This window comes from Lutra lutra, chromosome 4, assembly GCF_902655055.1.
Source record: "Lutra lutra chromosome 4, mLutLut1.2, whole genome shotgun sequence".
Lineage (NCBI taxonomy): Eukaryota > Metazoa > Chordata > Mammalia > Carnivora > Mustelidae > Lutra > Lutra lutra.
The window spans coordinates 60,344,807-60,365,873 of NC_062281.1; the positions used below are offsets into that span (position 1 = coordinate 60,344,807).

Consider the following 21,067-nt stretch of genomic DNA (forward strand, 5'->3'; position numbering starts at 1 on the left):
GTAAAACTTTTACTATTTGCAGATGACATGATACTATATAAAGAAAATCCTAAAGACTCCACCAAAAAATTACTGGAATTGATAAATGAGTTCAGTAGAGTCACAGGAAAAAAATAATATTAAGAAATCTATTGCATTTCTATACACTAATAATAAAGTAGCAAAAAGAGAAATTAAGAAAACAATCCCATTTACAGCTGTACCAAAAAGAATAAAATACCTAGGACTAAATTTTACCAAGGAGTTGAAAGACCTTTACGCTGAAAACTAGAAAACACTGATGAAAGAAATTGAAGGTGATACAAACAAATGGAAATTTATTCCATGCTCATGGATTGGGAGAACAAAATTGCTAAAATACCTATTCTATCCAAAGCAACCTACAGATTTAATGCAATCTCTATCAAAATACTAAAGCTATTTTCACAGAAACAGAACAAATAATCCTAAAATTTGTGTGCAACCACAAAAGACCCCAAATAGCCAAAGCAATCTTGAAAAAGAACAAAGCTGGACATATCACAATTGTAGATTTCAAGATATACCACAAAGCTGTAGTAATTTAAAAAGTATGGTACTGGCACAAAAATAGACACATAGATCAATAGAACAAAACAGAGAGCCCAGATATGAAGCCACAGTTGTATGGTCCATTAATCTATGACAAAGGAGGCAAGAATATACAATGGAAAAAGAACAGTCTCTTCAACAAATAGGATTGAAAAAATTAGATAGCCACATGCAAAAAAAAAAAAAATGAAACTGAAACACTGTCTTATAACAAAGCACAAAAATAAACTCAAAGTGGATTAAAATACCTAAATGTAAGATTTGAAACCATAAGATTCTTGGAAGAAAATAGGCAGTAATCTCTTTGACATCAGCCATAGAATATTTTTCTAGATATGTTTATTTTGACAACGGAAACAGAAGCAAAATTAAATTACTGGGACTGTACCAAAATAAAAAGCTTTTGCACAACAAAGGAACCCATCAACAAAACAAAAAGATAAGCTGCTGAATGGGAGAAGATATTTGCAAATGATAGGTTCAAATAAGGGATTAATATCCAAAATATATAAAGAACTTACACAACAACACCAAAAATACCGACAAATAAATCCAATGTTTAAAATATGACTATTGGAAAAATATATATATATGACTATTGGGGCACCTGGGTGGTTTAGTCATTAAACGTGTGCCTTTGGCTCAGATATTGATCCCAGGGTCCTGGGACTGAGTCCTGCATGGGGCTCACTGCTCTCTTGGAAGCCTGCTTCTCTCTCTCCCTCTGCCCCTCCCCCTACTCATGTTCCCTCTCCCCTCTCTGTCAAATAAATAAATAAAGTCTTTAAAAAATAAAATAGGGGGAGGAGCAAGATGGTGGAGGAATAGGAGACCTAAATATCATCAGGTCTCAGGAGTTTAGCTAGATATCAAACCATTCTAAATGCTTACGAACTCAACAGGAGATCAAAGAGAAAAAGAGCAGCAATTCCAGGAACAGAAAAGCAACCACTTTCTGGAGGGTAGGACGTGTGGAGAAGTGAATCAGAGGTGATATATAGGAAGAGAGACCATGGTGGGAGGGGCAACCTTCCGGCAAATGGTAGAGCAGCAGAGCACAAAATTGGAACTTCTGGAAGTCTGCTCTACTGAGCGATGTTGCTCCAAAGGCTAAGCCAGGCGTGGAACCCTCGCAGGGACAGTGTAGGCTCAGGTCCCTCAGGGTCACAGAAAGACCAGGGGTGTGTGAGTGTGGCAGAGCTCCCAGGTATTGGAGCCAGGGAAGCCAGCTACAGAGACTGAACCATGAGCCAGAGATAGAAATGCTCAGTCACATGCTGGGTGAGCACAGACTGCAGCTAGAGATCAGGGAGACAGGAGGGATTGACTGCTTCACCTCTGATGGGAGGCCACCATCTTCATTCTCCAAAGCTATACAGAAAGTGTTCAGGGAACAAAAGCTACCGAGAGCAAAGCCGAGCAGATTTAGTCTCTGAACAAGGCCACTTAGCCTGGTGATGCAATTCCTCCTCAGGCAAAGACATTCCAGAATCAATATGACAGGCCCATCCCCCAGAAGATCAATAAGAACATCCATCCAAGACCAAGTTCACTGATAAATGAGAACTGCAAAACTTCAGAGCTATGGGAATACAGCACATAGAATTCATGCCTTTTTTCCCATGATTCTTTAGTCTTTCAAAGCTAAATTTTTTTAATTTTTTTTATTCTTTTTTAAAAACTTTTCCTCTTTCCTATTTTAACATGTGGGGTTTTTTGCTATTTTATCTTATCAATACCTTTTTAAAAAATCATTTTAAATTTTTATTGTTATAGTCGTATTCTATCTCTTCATTGTATTTTTTTTTTTTATTTGACAGACAGAGATCACAGGTAGGCAGAAAGGCAGGCAGAGAGAGAGTAAGGGAAGCAGGCTCCCTGCTGAGCAGAGAGCCCGATGTGGGGCTCGATCCCAGGACCCTGGGATTAGGACCTGAGCCAAAGGCAGAGGCTTTAACTTATTACGCCACTCAGGTGCCCCTCTTCATTGTATTTAACCTTATTTTTTGTATACATATAGGTTTTTCTTTTTTTAAAATTTGGGATACAGTTTCTTCTAATCAAAATATACCCTAAATCTAGTGCATGGCTTTGTTCTAGTCTCCAGCCTGATCACATTCTTTACTCTTTTTTTTTCTTTTTTCAACCAACTTCTTATATTATCAATGCTTTTCTTAGAATCTTTTTAAATTTTCATCTATACAGTGATATTGCATCCCTTCATTGTGTTTACCCTTATTTGTGTGTGTGTGTGTGTGTGTGTGTGTGTGTGTATAAAGTTTTTCTTTCTTTAAAATTTTGGGAGGCAGTTTCTATTAACAGACCAAAATACACCCAAAATCAAGTGTGTGGCTCTGTCCTATTCACCAGTCTAATATATCTTTTTTCTTTTTTTTCTTCCTTTCATCTCCCCCTTGTTTCAGGTCTCTTCCAATTTGGTTAGTGTATATTTTTCTAGGGTCATTACTACCCATTTAGTATTTTGTTCTCTCATTCATCTATTCTTATCTGGATAAAATGACAAGGTGGAAAAAATCACCTCAAGAAAAAGAACAAGAGGCATTACCAATGATTAGGGATGTAATCCATACAGACATTAGTAATATGTCAGACCTAGAGTTCAGAATGATGATTATTAAGGTGCTAGCTGGGCTTGAAAAAAGCATGGAAGATACTAGAGAATCCCAATCTGGAAAAATAAAACAATGAAAATCTTACCAAGTTGAAATCAAAAAAGCTATTAATGGGGTGCAATCAAAAATGGAGGCTCTTACTGTTAGGATAAATAAGGCAGAAGAGAGAATTAGTGATATAGAAGACCAAATGATGGAGAATAAAGCTGAGAAAAAGAGAGACAAACAACTACTGGACCACAAGGGGAGAATCAGAGAGATAAGTGATACAAGATGAAACAATATTAGAATAATTGGGATCCCAGAAGAAAAAGAAAGAGAGGGACAGAAGGTATATTGGAGCAAATTATAGCAGAGAATTTCCCTAACTTGGCAAAGGGATCAAGCATCAAAATCCAGGAGGCACAGAGAACCCCCCTCAAAATCAATAAAAATAGGTCCACACCCTATCATCTAATAGTAAAACTTACAAGTCCTAGTGACAAAGAGAAAATCCTGAAAGCAGCTCAGGACAAGAGGTCTATAACATACAATGGTAGAAATATTAGACTGGCAGCAGACCTATCCACAGAGACCTGGCAGGCCAGAAAGGATATTCAGAGCACTAAAAGAGAAAAATATGCAGCCAAGAATACTATATCCAGTTAGGTTGTCATTGAAAGTAGAGAGATAAAAAGCTTCCAGGACAAACAAAAACTAAAAGAATTTGCAAACACCAAACCAGCCTTACGGGAAATATTGAAAGGGGTCCTCTAAGCAAAGAGAGAGCCTAAAAGTAACTGACTAGAAAGGAAAAGAGACAGTATTCAGTAACAGTCACCTTACAGGCAATACAATAGCACCAAATTCATATCTTTCAATAGTTAACCTGAATGTAAATGGGTTAAATACCCTAATCAAAAGATACAGGGTATCAGAATGGATTAAAAAAAAAAAAAGACCTATCAATATGCTGTCTGCAAGAAACTCATTTTAGACTCAAAGACACCTCCAGATTTAAAGTGAGGGGGTAAAAACAATTACCATGCTAATGGACATCAAAAGAAACCTGAGGTGGCAATCCTTATATCAGATAAATTAGATTTTAAACCAAAGACTATAATAAGCGATGAGGAAGGACACCATATCAAACTCAAAGGGTCTGTCCAACAAGAAAATCTAACAATTTTAAATATCTATGCCCCTAACATGGGAGCAGCCAATTATATAAACCAATTAATAACAAAATCAAAGAAACACATCAACAGTAATACAATTATAGTAGGGGACTTTAACACCCCCCTCACTGAAATGGACGCATCATCTAAGCAAAAAATCAACAAGGACTTAAAGGCTTTAAATGACACACTGGACCAGATGGACATCACAGATATATCTGAACATTCCATCCCAATGCAACAGATTATACATTCTTCTCTAGAGCACATGGAATATTCTTCCAGATAGATCCCATTCAGATCACATTCTGGGTCACAAATCAGGTCTCAACTGGTACCAAAAGATTGGGATCATTCCCTGCATATTTTCAGGCCACAAGGCTCTGAAGCTAGAACTCAATCATAAGAAGAAAGTTGGAAAGAACCCAAATACATGGAGGCTAAAGAGCATCCTATGAAAGAATGAATGGGTAAACCAGGAAACTAAAGAAGAATTTTAAAAATTCATGGAAACAAATGAAAATGAAAACACAACTGTTCAAAGTATTTGGGACACAGAAAAAGGGGTCCTGAGAGGAAAGTATATAGCAACAGGCCTTTCTCAAGAAACAAGAACCTAACCCTACACTTAAAGGAGCTGGAAAAAGAACAGCGAAGAAAGCCTAAACCCTGCAGGAGAAGAGAAATAATAAAGATTAGAGCAGAAATCAATGAAATAGAAACCAAAAGAACAGTAGAACAAATCAAAGAAACTAGGAGCTGGTTCTTCAAAAGAATTAATAAGATTAATAAAACCCTGGCCAGACTTATCAAAAAGAAAAGAGAAAGGACCCAAACTAACAAAATCACCTAAGAAAGAGGAGAGATCACAACCAGCACCAAAGAAATACAAACAATTATAAGAACATATTATGAGCAACTATAAACCAGCAAATTTGACAATCCAGAAGAAATGGATGCATTCTTAGAGACATATAAACTACCAAAATGGAACCAGGAAGAAACAGAAAACCTGAACAGACCCATAACCACTAAGGAGATTGAAGCAGTCATCAAAAATCTCCCAACAAACAAGACCCCAGTGTCAGATGGCTTCCCAAGGGAATTCTCCCAAACATTTAAGAAGAATTAATACCTGTTCTCCTGAAACTGCTCCAAAAAATAGAAATGGAAGGAAAACTTACAAACTCATGTTATGAGGCCAGCATTACCTTGATCCCCAAATCAGACAAAGACCCCATCAGACCAATATCCCTGATGAACATGGATGCTAAAATTCTCACCAAAATACTAGCCAATAGGATCCAACAGTGCATTAAAAGGATTATTCACAACAACCAAGTGGGATTTATTCCTGGGCTGCAAGGTTGGTTCAACATCTGCAAACAAAGCAATGTGATACAACACATTAATAAAAGAACAAAACCATTTGATACTCTCAATAGATGCTGAAAAGCATTTGACAAAGTATAGCATCCTTTTTTGATCAAAACTCTTCACAGTGTAGGCATAGAAGGTACATACCTCAATATCATCAAAGACGTCTATGAAAAACCCACAGCGAATATCATTCTCAATGAGGGAAAACTGTGAGCTTTTCCCTTAAGGTCAAGAACACAGTAGGGCTGTCCACTATCACCACTGCTATTCAACATAGTACTAGAAGTCCTAGCCTCAGCAATCAGACAACAAAAAGAAATAGAATGCATCCAAATCAGCAAAGAAGTCAAACTCTCACTCTTTGCAAATGATATGTTACTTTATGGGGAAAACCCAAAGGACTCCACTCCAAAACTGCTAGGACTCATAACAGGAATTCAGTAAAGTGTCAGGATATAAAATCAATTCTCAGAAATCCATTGAATTTCTATACACCAACAGCAAGACAGAAGAAAGAGAAATTAAGGGATCATTCTCATTTACAATTGCACCCAAAACCACAAGATACCTAGGAATAAGCCTAACCAAAGAGGCAAGGAATCTGTACTCAGGAAACTACAAAGTACTCATGTAAGAAATTGAGGAAGAAACAAAGAAATGGGAAAATGTTCCATGCTGGTGGATTGGAAGAACAAATATTGTGAAAATGACTATGCTGCCTAAAGCAATCTACACATTTAATGCAATCCCTATCAAAATACCATCAGTTTTTTTCAAGGAAATAGAACAAATAATCGTAAAATTTATGTGGAACCAGAAAAGACCCCAAATAGCCAGAGGAATGTTGAAAAAGCAAGCCAAAGTTGGTTGCATCACAATTCCAAACTTGAAGCTCTATTACAAAGCTGTCATCATCAAGACAGCATGGTACTGGCACAAAAACAGACACATAGATCAGTGGAACAGAACAAAGAGCCCAGAAATGGACCCTCAACTCTACAGTCAACTAATCTTCGACAAAGCAGGAAAGAATGTCCAATGGAAAAAAGACAGTCTTTTCAACAAATGGTGTTGGAAAAATTGGACAGCCACATGCAGAGAAATGAAACTGGGCCATTTCCTTACACCACACACAAAAATAGACTCCAAATGTGTAAGACTGATGATATCCCTGAAGCAAATAATGCATTATATGTTAATAAAATAAAAAACTATATAGGAACAATGTTTGAAAATTATCCAAAATAAAATTTAATCTCATTTCTTCTTAAAATAAAATAGATAAAATTTTTAAAAATTTAAAAAATAAAATATGACTAAATTCTTTTGTTACTGAATTAATACAAGGTATATAAATGTAGCATTTAGTGAATGATTAAGGTATTTGTGGTGGTCACATTAGTGAGGTACTCAAACCTCCCTTTCAAAGAACTGCTGGGAGAAGGAAAGGTAGTTGGCAGATAGCCTTTAGCTGCTGCACCTTCAGATCTATCTCCAAAATCATCCAGAAGCCAAACTCCTATAATGCTTCTATAATGACCAAGGATGCTCCTATAATAACTGAACTCCACAAGGACACGATAGCCTACCCCTGCCTGTCATAGGACACTTGTGATGTGACAGGCAATCTTTGCTCCAAGGCTCCCCACTGACCTGTCTCAGAGTATCTCAGGGATTCATTTTGGTCTGATGACCATCTTACCAAATACTCCTTCCTTTCTCTTTCATTTCAAAGGTATCAGACCTGCAGGTTAATCTGAATTCTCTCCTTGCCTACTCTAGCTTCCTCTTTACTTAAATTTTTCCAGCACTTCCCCCAATGAATCTCTTGCATGTCTAATTCCTTTTTTTAGTATCTGCTTTTCAGGCAACCCCAAGTACACTGTATTATATTATTACTTCAGCCTAGAAGGATACATTCCACTCCCTGTGTGTAAGGGCAAGAGGTTCGTTTGAAAATGAGGTCATTTGTTATGTAAATAATCACTCCTGCCAAACATGGGGGGTGGGAGGACAGATAAAGTCCAAAACATAAAATAGAAAACAAAACCTGAGAAAAGAGGAAAAAATTGCAGAACTTTAGCCAAGAAAAGGAGTATTTCTTTCACCTTTGGCCAAGAAAGTGGAGTGAACATAGCTGATTATTCTTTCCTCTCTGCTACCACCAAGCCTTAATGCTATCATTTCATTTATCTTACCATATTATCTATAGATCTCTCTCCTATTGCACTTATTTTTGAAGGTCAAGAGAACATCTTATTTATCAATGAATTCATAAGACCTATCACAATACCTGAAATATAATATGCCTTTCTAATTATTTTTAAATGAAGACAGTTTCAAAATACAGTTTAAACAATTAGATTCAGAAAATTAAAACATAAGTTTATTGTCCATATTTCTGGGTTTTCAGTTGTCTTTTGTCTTGTAAACTGAAGAACTAAAATCAGGGGGGGGGGAAATGTTCAAGTTTATTTATGAGAAAGCACTTTGTAAAGTATAAGCTCCAAACATAAGTTAGGATGTAAATGATGTTGGTAATGATGAAAACAAAAATGATAATGGTGATGACTAGAACTGAAGTTTCCTAGGACTTACGGGCAACAGAGCTGACTAGGAGAGGAAGGACATTTTGTACGTTTTCACAGACACTCAGGCATCCATCACCACTACCCAAATTCATTTTTACTAAGCTGATGATTACAAGTAAAATCATAAAGAGGAAAAACAAGATACAGTGCAAAACAAACCAAAAAATTGCCTTCTTTCATCCCATCATCTTCATAGTTTTTTCTAGAAAGGTCTTTATTTTAAAAAAAAAAAAAGTTATGGCTTGCTCATATGCAGATCTTTGGTTAGCGGAAACCCAGCTTTACTTATGAACTGAATAGTTAATGATTGACAAAGGATATACCTATCAGATTATTGGAAGTCTCGAGTTATTTCCATTTTATCCCCATGCCATATGGAATTCCCTCCCCCATGAGTGTGAGCTAGCCTAGTGGCTTGCTTCTAACAAATAGTGTACAGTAAAGGTAGCCTACATAAGATTATGGCTTCTATCTTGTTAGCTTGTCCCTCCTGCTGGCTTTGATGAAACAAGAAGCCATGTCAAAAAGGCCCTGGTGGCAAGGAACTGAGTGCTATCCAACAGCCAGACAGGAACGGAATACTGTCAACAACCACATGAGTTAGGAGTGGATTCTTCCCTACTTGAACATTCAGAAGAGACCCCAGTCCTGGCTGATACCTTAACTGAAACCTCCTGAAGCAGACACAACTAAGCCATGCCTAGACTACTGACACACAAGGATGGCAAGATAACAGATGTGTACCATTTTAAGCCGCTAAAATTGTAATGTGTTACACTGAAAGAGAAAACTAATACATTACATTTGGAACACAGTCATTTATCATTCATACTTCTTGAAGCTTTCTGTTGAATTACAAAAACAAAACATTGAACTTACTTGGAATGTAGGAAAGATGCAAATATCCCTTGCTTCCCTTCAGTGTTATACAAGGTTTAGGTTCTATTGAAATAGGGACTTTCATGTCATCTAAATGGAAGAATAAAGGTAATGTCAATAAATTATTATAAATCATTTCTAGTAAATAGAGTATTCTGAATATCATTCCCCCAAAAGATGCCATTAAAATCATGTAATGAGAAAAATTGAGGGTGGTTAAAAACATCTCCCTCACTGGAGGAGTGACATCAACAAAATGGCAGAGCAAGGAGTCCAAGACCCCCATTCTTCTCACAAACATACCAATTCAGCAACAACTCAAGGACAAATTCCCTTTTGAATAATCAGAAACTAATTGAAAGTTTCCTCTATCACAGGAGAATGTGAAATCAGACTCATCAAAGTCAGCAGGGGATATCCTTTCACCAGAAACTCTGCATGTGGCAGAGCAAAATCAGGAAAAGATCCCCTAGCCACCAGCTTCACTCAAGAAGCAAGAGGTTGGTTCAGTATCCAGATCCCCAAGTTTCCCAAGAATAATACCCAAAGGAATGACAAATTAGAAAGTCTGAACAGACCTATAACTAATAAGGAGATTGAATAAGTAATCAAAAATATCCCAACCAAAAAAAAAAAAAAAAAAGCCTAGGACCAGATGGCCTCACAGGTAAATTCTACCACCAAACATTTAAATTAAGAATTAATTCCAATCCTCAAAATCTTTCAAAAAATTGAAAGGGATGGGGCGCCTGGGTGGCTCAGTGGTTGGGCCGCTGCCTTCGGCTCGGGTCATGGTCTCAGGGTCCTGGGATCGAGTCCCGCATCGGGCTCTCTGCTCAGCAGGAGGCCTGCTTCCCTCTCTCTCTCTGCCTGCCTCTCTGTCTACTTGTGATCTCTCTCTGTCAAATAAATAAATAAAATCTTTAAAAAAAAAAAAAATTGAAAGGGACCATTTCCAAACTTATTTTATGAGCCCAGCATTACCCTGACACTAAAAACCAGACAAAGATGCCACAAGGAAAGACAACTATAGGCCATCTCTAATAAATCTCTAATAAATATAGATGCAAATTTCCATAGATCTCTAATAAATATAGATGCAAAATTCCATAGAATGAAGGATAAAAATCACATGATTATCTCAACAGCTACAGAAAATGCATTTGACAAGATTTATTCATTTTTGTGATAAAAACTCTCAACAAACTAGGATTAGAGGAAATGGCCTCAAAATAATAAAAACCATATACGAAAGTCCATAGCTAATGTTACACTCAATGGTAAAAAACTGAAAGTTTTTCCTCTAAGATTAGAAAGAAAGCAAGGATACCCACTCCTTACATAGCACCCGAAGACCTAGTCAGTGTTAGGGCCGATTTAATGTTGAAACCTGTTTAACTATTAGGGCCTGCTTAGCTAGAACGACTCCATATTGCCTAGGTAGCCATATTGTTGGTACATCCATAGACTTCATTCCGGGAATTAAACGCCCCAGCAGTTCTAAATGCCCCAGCACGCCCCAGCAGTTCCAAACATCCCAGTAGTTCCTGGTATTGGTTCCGGGTATCGGTTCCAGGAGTAAATGCCCTAACAATAGAAGCCACGTACCTTGAGGTCTGTGGTTATGTTCTATAAAACCAGCCTGTGAGATCGGGACGGGGTCGCTCTCTTCGGAGGCGGCCCTGGCTGGTCAGTCTGACTTCTAATGCTTGGCATAGAATAAAGCTTTGCATAACTTTCACTTTGTCTCAGTCTCGTTCCTTAGATAACGGACCCCATCTGTCAGATCAATTAGACCACAAAAATAAATGAAAAGCATCCAAATTGGAAAGGAAGAAGTAAAATTTTCCTTGCATGCAAACACGATTTCATTTTTTTTTTTTTTAAGATTTTATTTTGGGGGCACCTGGGTGGTTCAGTTGGTTAAACCACTAGGGTCCTGAGATAGAGCCCCGCGTTGGGCTTCCTGCTCCACAGGGAGCCTGATTATCTCTCTCCCTCTGCCTGCCTCTCCCCGTCCTTGTTCACGTGCACTCTGTCAAATAAATAAATTAAATATTTAAATAAATAAATAAATAAAATTTGGCCTATACATACAGTGGAATACTACTCAGTCTTAAGAGAAAGAAAGAAATTTTGCAATATGCTACAACGTGGATGAATCCTATGAACATTATTCTAAGGGAAATAAGCTGGTCTTATAAGGACAAATATTACATGATTCTACTTACATGAAGTATCTAAAACAGTCAAATTCAAAGAAGCAAAGAGTGAAATCGTGGTTGCTAGGGGCTGAAGGGGAGGGGGAAATGGGGAATGACTAACCGACAGGCATAAAGTTTTAGTCAAGCAAGATAAGTTCTAGAGCTCTGCTGTATGACATTGTGCCTATGGTCAACAATATTGTGTGGTACACTAAAATACTGAAGAGGGTAGATCTCATGTAAGGTGTTCTTACTACAGTAAGATCGATTTTAAAATATTATATAAATACAGAAAAGAAACCTCCCTATAACATAAATAGATTACTATTCTAATCCCCTAATACTGTTAAGGTGGAAGTTGAAGATACTGAATTACTTTAAACGGTGTGGAGAAAAAAACTTCCCAAAAGATATTTTCATAAAATTACTTGTTCCATCTTGGAACTTTTTAATCTTTTCCCATCAACATTACTCTCCTTTTATACACTCTCTTCACGTTGTGTATGTTATAGTGGTTCAAGATAGAAAATAAACGTCAAGTAATTAGAGATCTAGGAAATGTTAAGCAAGTGAATAAATGAATAGATAAATTAGTGAACAGTCTTTCTGAAGAAGGAGTTTCAAGAAAGGTGTAGAAGAAGAGTTCATAAAAGCACTGAGGAGGAGGAGAGACGATACCAGGTTTGTGTGGATTTGCCCCTGAATACAAGCCTTAAAATTAATGTTAGGGGCTCCTGGGTGGCTCAGTTGGTTAAACATTAGACTCTAATGGTTTCAGTTCAGGTCATCACCTCAGGGCCATGGGATCCAGCCCACAAAGGGCTCTGTGCTCAGTGCAGAATGTTCTGGAGAGTCTCTCTCTTCCTTTCCCTCTGCCCCTACCCCTGCTCACACTCTCTAAATAAAAAATTTTTGAAAAAAAAATCAATGTTAATATCTCTCATTCAATCAGTTGAGTTTATCTGCAACAAAATCCTCATAGAATGAATTATATTGTCATCTCACCTAATCATGGATGTTCACAAATATTTGACCAAAAGGTATTCATCCCTAAAAGGTTTATCACTTTTTATCCCCAAAAGATGTTCATCCCTAAAAGGTTTATTTATCCCAAAGAAAAAATACCCAATTTGCAACACAGATGGACTCTGAGGGCATTATACTAAGTCAGACAGAGAAAGACAAATACCATGTGATCTCTCTGGTATAAAGAATCTACAAAACACTAAATTTATAGATACAGAGAAGAGATTGGTGGTTGCCAGAGGTGAGGAATGAGCATGGACAAAACAGGTGAAGGTGGTCCAAAGGTAGAAACTTCCAGTTATAAAATAAATAAGTCCTGGGATGTATAAGGCATGGTGATTATAGTTAATAAAACTGTATTGTACAGGGGCACCTGGGTGGCTCAGCGGGTTAAGCCGCTGCCTTCGGCTCAGGTCATGATCTCAGGGTCCTGGGATCGAGCTCCACGTTGGGCTCTCTGCTCAGCAGGGAGCCTGCTTCCCTTCCTCTCTCTCTGCCTGCCTTTCTGCTTACTTGTGATCTCTGTCTGTGAAATAAATAAATAAATAATCTTTAAAAAATAAAATATACAGAAGTGGTTGAATAAGTAAATATGTATACCTATATATTAAATTAATATGCTGTCATTAAAATGAATTTTTAGAATATTTAATGACATAGATGTTTATCATATATTATCAAGTTTTAAAAAACCTGTTTACCCAATATTATATACAGTATGATTCTGGTATTTTATGGTTTTTAATATTCACCTTTATATATCCAAAAGGATATTCACCAAAATTAGAATATTGACAGTGGCCAACTGAATTGTGACAGGCCTAGGGTACCTTATGGCTTCCTTTTCACTTATATTTTAAAAGATTTGCATAAAGAATACCCATTATTACCTTTCTTAGGAAGAAAAAGGTTGTTAGGGTATTGAAATCTGGGCCCTTTCATATGCATTAAGAAGCATAGTGTAATGTGCACCTTCTTTCCCATCCATATCCTTATAGAAAATCCTGAGTAAGCCGACCAAAGACTCCGGAGCAGAAGCTGAGAACAAGTTAAAAGCAGTGAATCACCAGAGTTGTGTTACTAAGGGTGATTCTCTCCTTCCAATTAAGTTTCCCATGTTTCTGAAATTGTCTGATTATGATGACAACATCAAGAACTCAATTCAATCAGACAAATGTTTAGAGAGCTCCTGTGGGTGCTCAGTGTTGGGCCAGGCATCAGAGCAGGGTGGGCAGGGGGCAGGGTGTTAGAGAGTGGAGAACAGAGATCTGAGGTTTAGTCTTTACATCAGGAGGTCTATGATTTTTCTGGGAAGACAAGACCAACATACAAAAAATAATAGATGTAAGAAGCAAAAGATCACATAGCATTGTATGGAATATAATTTTATTATTTACAAGGACCTACTGGAGGGTAGCTTCATTACTTTAAAGTCAGCATGTAGGGGCGCCTGGGTGGCACCATGTATGTGACAAAATCCTCTATTTGGGTTGTTACAGAAAGTAATGACCTGTTTTAACAAGTGCACAGTACAAGAGGCTCCGATTTCCACTGCAACCATAAAGGTCAGCATTGTTAATCCATCATAGCACTTTCTCCCACTGAGCTCTGCCTCAGAATCTTTCTTAACTGCAATTTCAACTGCAGTTGGCACTGGAAACGAAACAGTGTCCCTCTGAGTGTTGGCATTAAGTATTCTTGGAGGTCTAGGGAGGAAATGTTAGCTGGAGTTGAACCTTCACGGCACTTCGTTTTACCTCTTTAATGGAATTTCTGATACATAAATATGTGGTCCCTTTTGACAGGAATGCCCTTGTCATCATCAGTCCAGAGGAGAGATGGGGGTATGAGTGGTGAGCAGCGGACAGTAAAAAGTAATTAGCTTGAGAACATACTCTGGAGATAGTGAAAATGGGACTCAGCAACACGCTGAATATGGGGAATAAGGAAAAGAAATAAAGGATACCCCTGGTTGGGGGCCTAAGGAATTAGATGGATGATGCAATGGAATAGATAGGAAGAAGGAGGCTCAGCTTGCCCTAAGTCAGGAGTTCTAGCTCCAAATAGCTACTGGGCTTCCCAGGGGGCATGCTGAGCTCATAGAATAAATGAATGAATCCTCATGTTACAGTTACTCCTCCTACTACACATGAGACAAAACCCAGAAGCTCCTTGATGTTCCAGCTATATCGCACATAAACTTTACATTCTCAGTATTCCCTAGCATAATAACTAAACTCAGTGCCTATTAAATAAAGCTTGTTAAACTGAATTAAATTCAGCTGACTTGACATGCTCTGTAGGACTTTTGATGGACCACAAACGGTTGGCATGAAACAGACAAGGATATTTTGAGTTAGAGAACAGAAGAAGTACAACTCAAGGCCAGGGAAGGGGCTGGCCCACTGGGGGCGGGTGGTGGGAGTGGATACACAAGATATGGGGATATACCTGCTTAGCTGGGAGGGCCATGCTGCAAGCTCACACCCAGTCAGCTGGTCCTGTCAGCTCCACCTTCAGATTCTTTCCAGAATTTGATCCCTTCTCATCACCTCCACCGCAGCTCCTTTGGTCCAAGTCACCATTATCTCTCTCACCTGGAGTATTATGCAACAGCCTTCCAACACCTCTCTTGCTCCCACCTGTGCCCCCCTATGGATTATCATCAGCACAAGAGCCAGACCAATCTTTGTTTGCAGTAAAAGATGAGCCATCCCCCTGACCTACAAGGCCCTCATCTCCTCCCCATATCCTCTCTGACCTCATCTTCTACTGCTTTCCCTCCCCCGCCCTCACTCCATTGCAGCCACACTGGCCTTACTATCCTTCCAACACACCGGACATGTCCCACATCAGGCCTTTGCACCGCCCACTCCCTCAACTATTCCAGGTCTTTACTAAATGTCATCTTCCCAGGGATGCTTTCCTTGGTCATTCCACTTTATAATGCAACCCCTTTCCCCATTTCTGCTCTCTGTCCCCTCTCCTGCTCTACTTTTTTCTCAGAGAAATTACCACCATTTAACATGCTGAATATTTTATTTTACTGATAAAAACTCCACGAGGAGGCATCTTGGTGGCTCAGTCCGTTAAGCATCAGACTCTTGATTAGGCTCCGGTAGTGACCTCCGGTGGTCACAGAATCAAGCCCCATGTCCTGCTCTGTGTTCAGGACAGAATCGGCTTGTTCTTCTCCCTCTACACCTCCTTCCATTCATTCTCTTTCTCTCTTTCTCTCAAATAAATAAATAAAATCTTTAAAAAAAAAACTTTGCTAGGGCAGGAACTTTGTCTTTGTTGTTCACTGCTGTATAATATCCTCAGTGCTTAGAATAGACATGCTAGATGCTCAGTGAATATTGGTTTAACTAAATGATCTATTAATTCTTGGGTTTCTGGATTACCTATAGCAAAAAAAAAAAAAAAAGTCTAGAACCTAATCTGAGTCTGATGATTCTAGGTTACAAGAGGGTATGTGTCCAGGGTCTTATGGACTGACACACACACCCACATTTTCTGCCTTTTCCAAAGTTGAGGAACACATAGCTAATTCTTGACATTTCTGTATATTATAAGCTGAATTGTGTGTCCCCTTCCCCCCCACCAAATTCATATGTTGAAATTTTAACCTCCCAGTCCCTTACAGTGTAACTATATGCAGAGATTACGTCTTTAAACAAGAGATTAAGTTCAAAAGAACCTCCTACAGTAAAGTCCCACACCAATATGATTGGTGTCCCTATAAGAAGAGGAGGTTTAGGGGCGCCTGGGTGGCTCAGTGGGTTGAGCCGCTGCCTTCAGCTCAGGTCATGATCCCAGGTCCTGGGTTCGAGCCCCACATCGGGCTTTCTGCTCAGCGGGGAGCCTGCTTCCTCCTCTCTCTCTGCCTGCCTCTCTGCTTACTTGTGATTTCTCTCTGTCAAATAAATAAATAAAATCTTTAAAAAAAAAAAAAAAAGAAGAGGAGATTTAGACACACAGGGAGTGCCAGGCATAAGTGCACACAGGGAAAAGACCAAATAATGACATGGCATGGCAAGAAGGCAGTCATCTGAAAGCAAGAAGGAAACAAATCTGTTTACCCTTGGTCTTGGACTTCCAGCTCTCAGAACTGTGAGAAATAAATTTCTGTCAAGTCACCCAATCTTTGGTGTTTTATTGTGGGAGTCCTAGCAAACCAATCCACTATTAATACCCCACAGCTTCACCAAATGGAAATCATCCTCACAGAAAGACTCAATCAAGTGTCGTTGTTACCACTCTCCTCACAGGAATACCTACAGGAATCAGAGCTTCCCACACATGCTTGTTGGACTCACCAGATAGATTCTGTAAGGTAGGGAAGGAAGATAATGACATGGCAGTGGCCATGGTCCCAAGCAGGGTTGTGCTGTAGCTATGTACTCTGCTTGCTCCCCTCAGTCCCCAGAGCAAAAGCGCAGCAGCAAAGGACCACAGGATTTCTCAGCATTAGACAGAAAAGAGTAAGGTCCTCCATCAAAAATCAAAAGACAAATCAATTATTATTACTAAAAGATCAAAAGCTTGAATAATAACAGGAAGTGTAATACAAATAAAGGCCATGTGAAACATGGCACAGAGAAGGTAACATAATTGAGGCACCTGGCTGGCTCAGTCAGTTGAGCATGTGACTTTCTCTATTTATTTGAGAGAGACAGCGCATGCGCGGGTAGGGCAGAGGGAGAAAACCTTCAAACAGACTTCCGCTGAGCGCAGAACCCAGATGTGGGGCTTGAGCCCACCACCCATGAGATCATGACCTGAGCCAAAATCAAGAGTCAGACACTCAACTGACTGAGCCACCCAGGTGCCCTAGCATGTGACTCTTGATCTCGAGATTGTAAATTCAAGCCCCATGTTGGGTGTAAAGATTACTTTAAAATAACAGCTTTTGTTTCTTTTAAATAGAAGATAATATAATCAATGTGTGGTACATAGAAGCCGAAGGAAAGGAGAGACGTGGCAGCAGAGTAGACTAGCGAGGCTTTCTGGTGGGGGAGAGCTATACTGACCTTATAGGATGGAAAAATTCCAGAGGTTAGTTGCAAGGGAATTCAGTACAATCCACACACAGGAAAAAACCATGAAGGTAAGATGGGTCACAAGCTAAATCTTGTTTTCACACCTGGCAATTACGCTAATTCCCTGGAAGTAAATTTCTATTAGCATTTGCCAGAATGTTTCTCAAGATAGTCAACACACACTCAAAAAATAAAATAAAATAAAATTGAAAGTCGGGGGATTAAATAGGTTTCTTTCTTACAGAACTTCTCAGAACTCAAAGTACATTTATAAATCTCCCCCAAGTATTACACCATTGACCCATTTTCCCAACAGAATCTCAAGGAGCTAGCATTTTTGGAAGCATCAAACCTTCCTGATATTACTAATGGGTAGAAAAGACCAGTCAACCCATGCTGAGCAAACCAGTGGAAAATACCAAATCAAAACTGCAGTCTAGCCCTAAAGCTGTGCTTTCAGACTGCAGACATTTGTAGAGAAATAGGGAGGAAAACCAAAAAATAGTGATAGAGCTAGTTAATAGCATTAGGGTATGACTGATCTCATCAATACTGTTGTTTCTATGTGGCTACATGCTAAAAACAACCTACAACGACCCTTGTAAAATAGCTTTAAAATCACTTTTGGGGGCACCTGGGTGGCTCAGTCAGTTTAAGTGTCCGACCCTTAATTTTGGCTCAGGTCATTCATTATCTCAGGGTCATGAGATCAAGGCCTGCCTCAGCTCCATGCTGGCCATGGAGCCTGCTTGAGATTCTCTCTCACTCTTTCCCACTGCCCCTTCACCCCCACTTTCTTTAAATAAATAGGTAAAACTTATAAAATCACTTTCATTTTACAGACCAAAAAACTGGGACACAGAGAGGCTAAGTACTTTCTGCTCAAGGTCACACAGCTAGTAACTGACAGAACCAGGCTAACATCCTATTAGAGAGGTGTTTCCCAGGCTCCTCAAAAGTCACAGCCTCGGGGCGCCTGGGTGGCTCAGTGGGTTAAGCCTCTGCCTTCGGCTCAGGTCATGGTCTCAGGGTCCTGGGATCAAGCCCCGCGTCGTCATCGGGCTCTCTGCTCAGCAGGGTGCCTGCTTCCCTTCCTCTCTCTCTCTGCCTGCCTCTCTGCCTACTTGTGATTTCTGTCTGTCAAATAACTAAATAAAATCTTTAAAAAAAAAAAAAGAAAAGAAAAGTCACAGCCTCAAACACTTATGAAGCGCCTGTTATATGCCCACTGCTGTGCTGAAGGGAAAAAAAAAAAGGACACATACCAGAGCAATAATCTATTCCAAAAGGCAGCTAGGACTGGTCCACCTTCTCAAGAAGAACCAGTAAGTCTTAGGGCTGAGGCAAAAGCTCAGAAGCAAAGAGTTCTGCCAAAACTGGGAAGAATCTGACACTGGGCTCAAGGTGGAGAGAGAGGACGACAGGGAACAGGAGAAGCCCTTGGAGGGGAAGTACAGCACAGTTTAGAGACTTGTGAGGTCTGTGAAGGATCGAGAAAATCCACACAGGACAGCAACCAGCCATCACCTTTGCTGCCCACAGCAGCAGCTGGAACACACTGTCATTTCCTGAGTTCCCCCCAACAGCAGTGTGAAGCTCTTGGGAAAACCTACCCTGAACCGCTTGCTGCTGTTTTACTTACCACAATAGGTATACCAAACAGAGACATCAGAGGAGTTGCAGACCCAGCGTTGCTCCCCAGGTTCAGCGAATATGGAAGAAAACAGAGTGGAAAAAAGCATAAATGAAAACATGATTCAGTATCTCCAAAACTTTACAAATACAAGGGGGATGGGCAACTAATCATCGGACTCTTCCCTTTCAGTAAGCAGAAAAGGTTTAACTTAGTCATCGGTCACATGATTTCTGAGTTCCTGAGTTTCCTCTTTTGAGTGTATGTGTTTAATATTCAAGCACTTCCGGCAAGGGGAGAAAGGAAAATGATTTAGAATATACTCTTTGAGAACACATAATGCAAATGAGAACACAGAGCTTATGAAACAAAACAAGGTACTTCCTGGTCAATAGTAACAAAACCAGTCTGTAGGTCTCCTTTAGAATCCCAAGAGACAGCCACTCCTTTTCCAATTGTGTTGCTATTTTTTTTTAATTTTTTTTTTTATGCAATTTTTTGTACCACAATTTCTCATGGCTCAGGGAGCTGGACCTATAGATCTGAACTGAATAGTCTGATGCAAATTATTTCTGTTCTACAACAGGTACAGCCACAAGGCTGAGCCAGACTAGATGAGACCACAGACATGGGATATTAGCTATAGTTCTGCATTTTGGGTGGGGACCACACCAGGCTTCAGAATGCACTTACTTAAGCAAAGTACAGCTCCAGGGAATATTTTGGGCCCTGATAATGAAATGGTCATTATTGCGAGGTAGCATGTATTTCAAAATTCTCACTGTTCTATAAAAATAGCTCATTGTTTAGATACTTAGCTACATAAAATCCTTTGTAGGACATAGTTTGGGATTAGTAGACAAAAATAAAAATAGCATGGAGTCAGGGCCTAAAAGTCTACAGGTTCAAAGGAAAATAATCATATGCTGGTAAAAGTTTCCACTAAAGAACTATGCTACTTTCTCATTTTTAGAAAGGCAAAAATCTGAGGGAAGATGGGAAATGGAAGTTGTTACTGGATACTGAGCTTCAGGATTGGAAGATGAGAAGTTCTAGAGATATGTTGCACATCAGTGTAACTATAGTTAACCCTACTGAACTTGTGCTTTAAATTGGTTAAGATGGTGAATTTTATATTTTATTTTTTACTACATTAAAAAGTGGGGGGAAAAAAGAAGAAGAAGAAAAACCTATGAATGCCCCTAGTGGTCTCGAAAATACCATTTCCCACTAAAAGGAACAAAGACTCTGAAGACATTGCTGATTCCAGATATAGGGCAGGAAATGTTCAAGATGGAGCCCGGAACATCTTAGCATATTAGATAACCAATATGAAAACAGACCCCACTGACCAAAGATAGGTTTCCTACTGCTGCTGTAATAACTAACTACTGACTTGGTGGCTTAAAACAACACAAGTGTATTCTCTTACAGTTCTGGGGGTCAGAAGTCTGAAATCAGTTTCACTGGGCCAAGGTCAAGGTGTCAGCAGAGGTGGTTCCTTCTGGAGACTCTGGTGGAACAGCCTGTTTCCTTACTTTCTCATCTTGGAGAGCTGCAACCCATGTATTCCTCCATCTTCAAAGTTTAGCACTCCCACCTCTGCTTCCATCTTCACATCACCTCCTCTGACCTCCTGCTTCCTTCTTATAAGAACCCTGTGATTATACTAGAACCATTTGGATAATCCAGGGTAATCTCCCCAAGATCTATCTATAAAATCCCTTTTGCCATAAAATGTAATATTCAGTTTCCAGACATGAACATCTTGGGGGACCATTATTCAACCTACCTATAGACTATACAAACATTAAGATAGTAACTACAATGAACTGAAATACACCAAATGTATTTAAAACTAAGAACTCATAATTTTTTAAAAGATTTTACTTATTTGAGAGAAAGAGAGAGAGCAAGCATGAGCAGAGGGGAGGGACAGAGGGAGAAGAGAG

The 21,067-nt window shown here is 39.2% G+C and overlaps 1 protein-coding gene across 2 annotated transcripts in view; it reads right to left on the reverse strand.

The window, feature by feature from the left end:
* The window catches only part of LY96 (lymphocyte antigen 96), a 35,045-nt gene extending 14,538 nt beyond the window's left edge, over positions 1-20,507 (reverse strand). Inside the window, exons 1-2 of one of the 2 annotated variants that reach the window (XM_047728311.1) lie at positions 19,125-20,487; positions 9,211-9,300 (exon numbers count right to left, since the gene is read on the reverse strand). In XM_047728311.1, coding sequence (XP_047584267.1) covers positions 9,211-9,300; positions 19,125-19,236 — 202 coding nt within the window. In that variant the 5' untranslated portion in view covers positions 19,237-20,487. Of the gene's footprint in view, positions 1-9,210; positions 9,301-19,124 lie in introns of both variants that reach the window. The other variant, XM_047728312.1, reaches the window with a different exon arrangement.
* Positions 20,508-21,067: the final 560 nt, after the last annotated feature.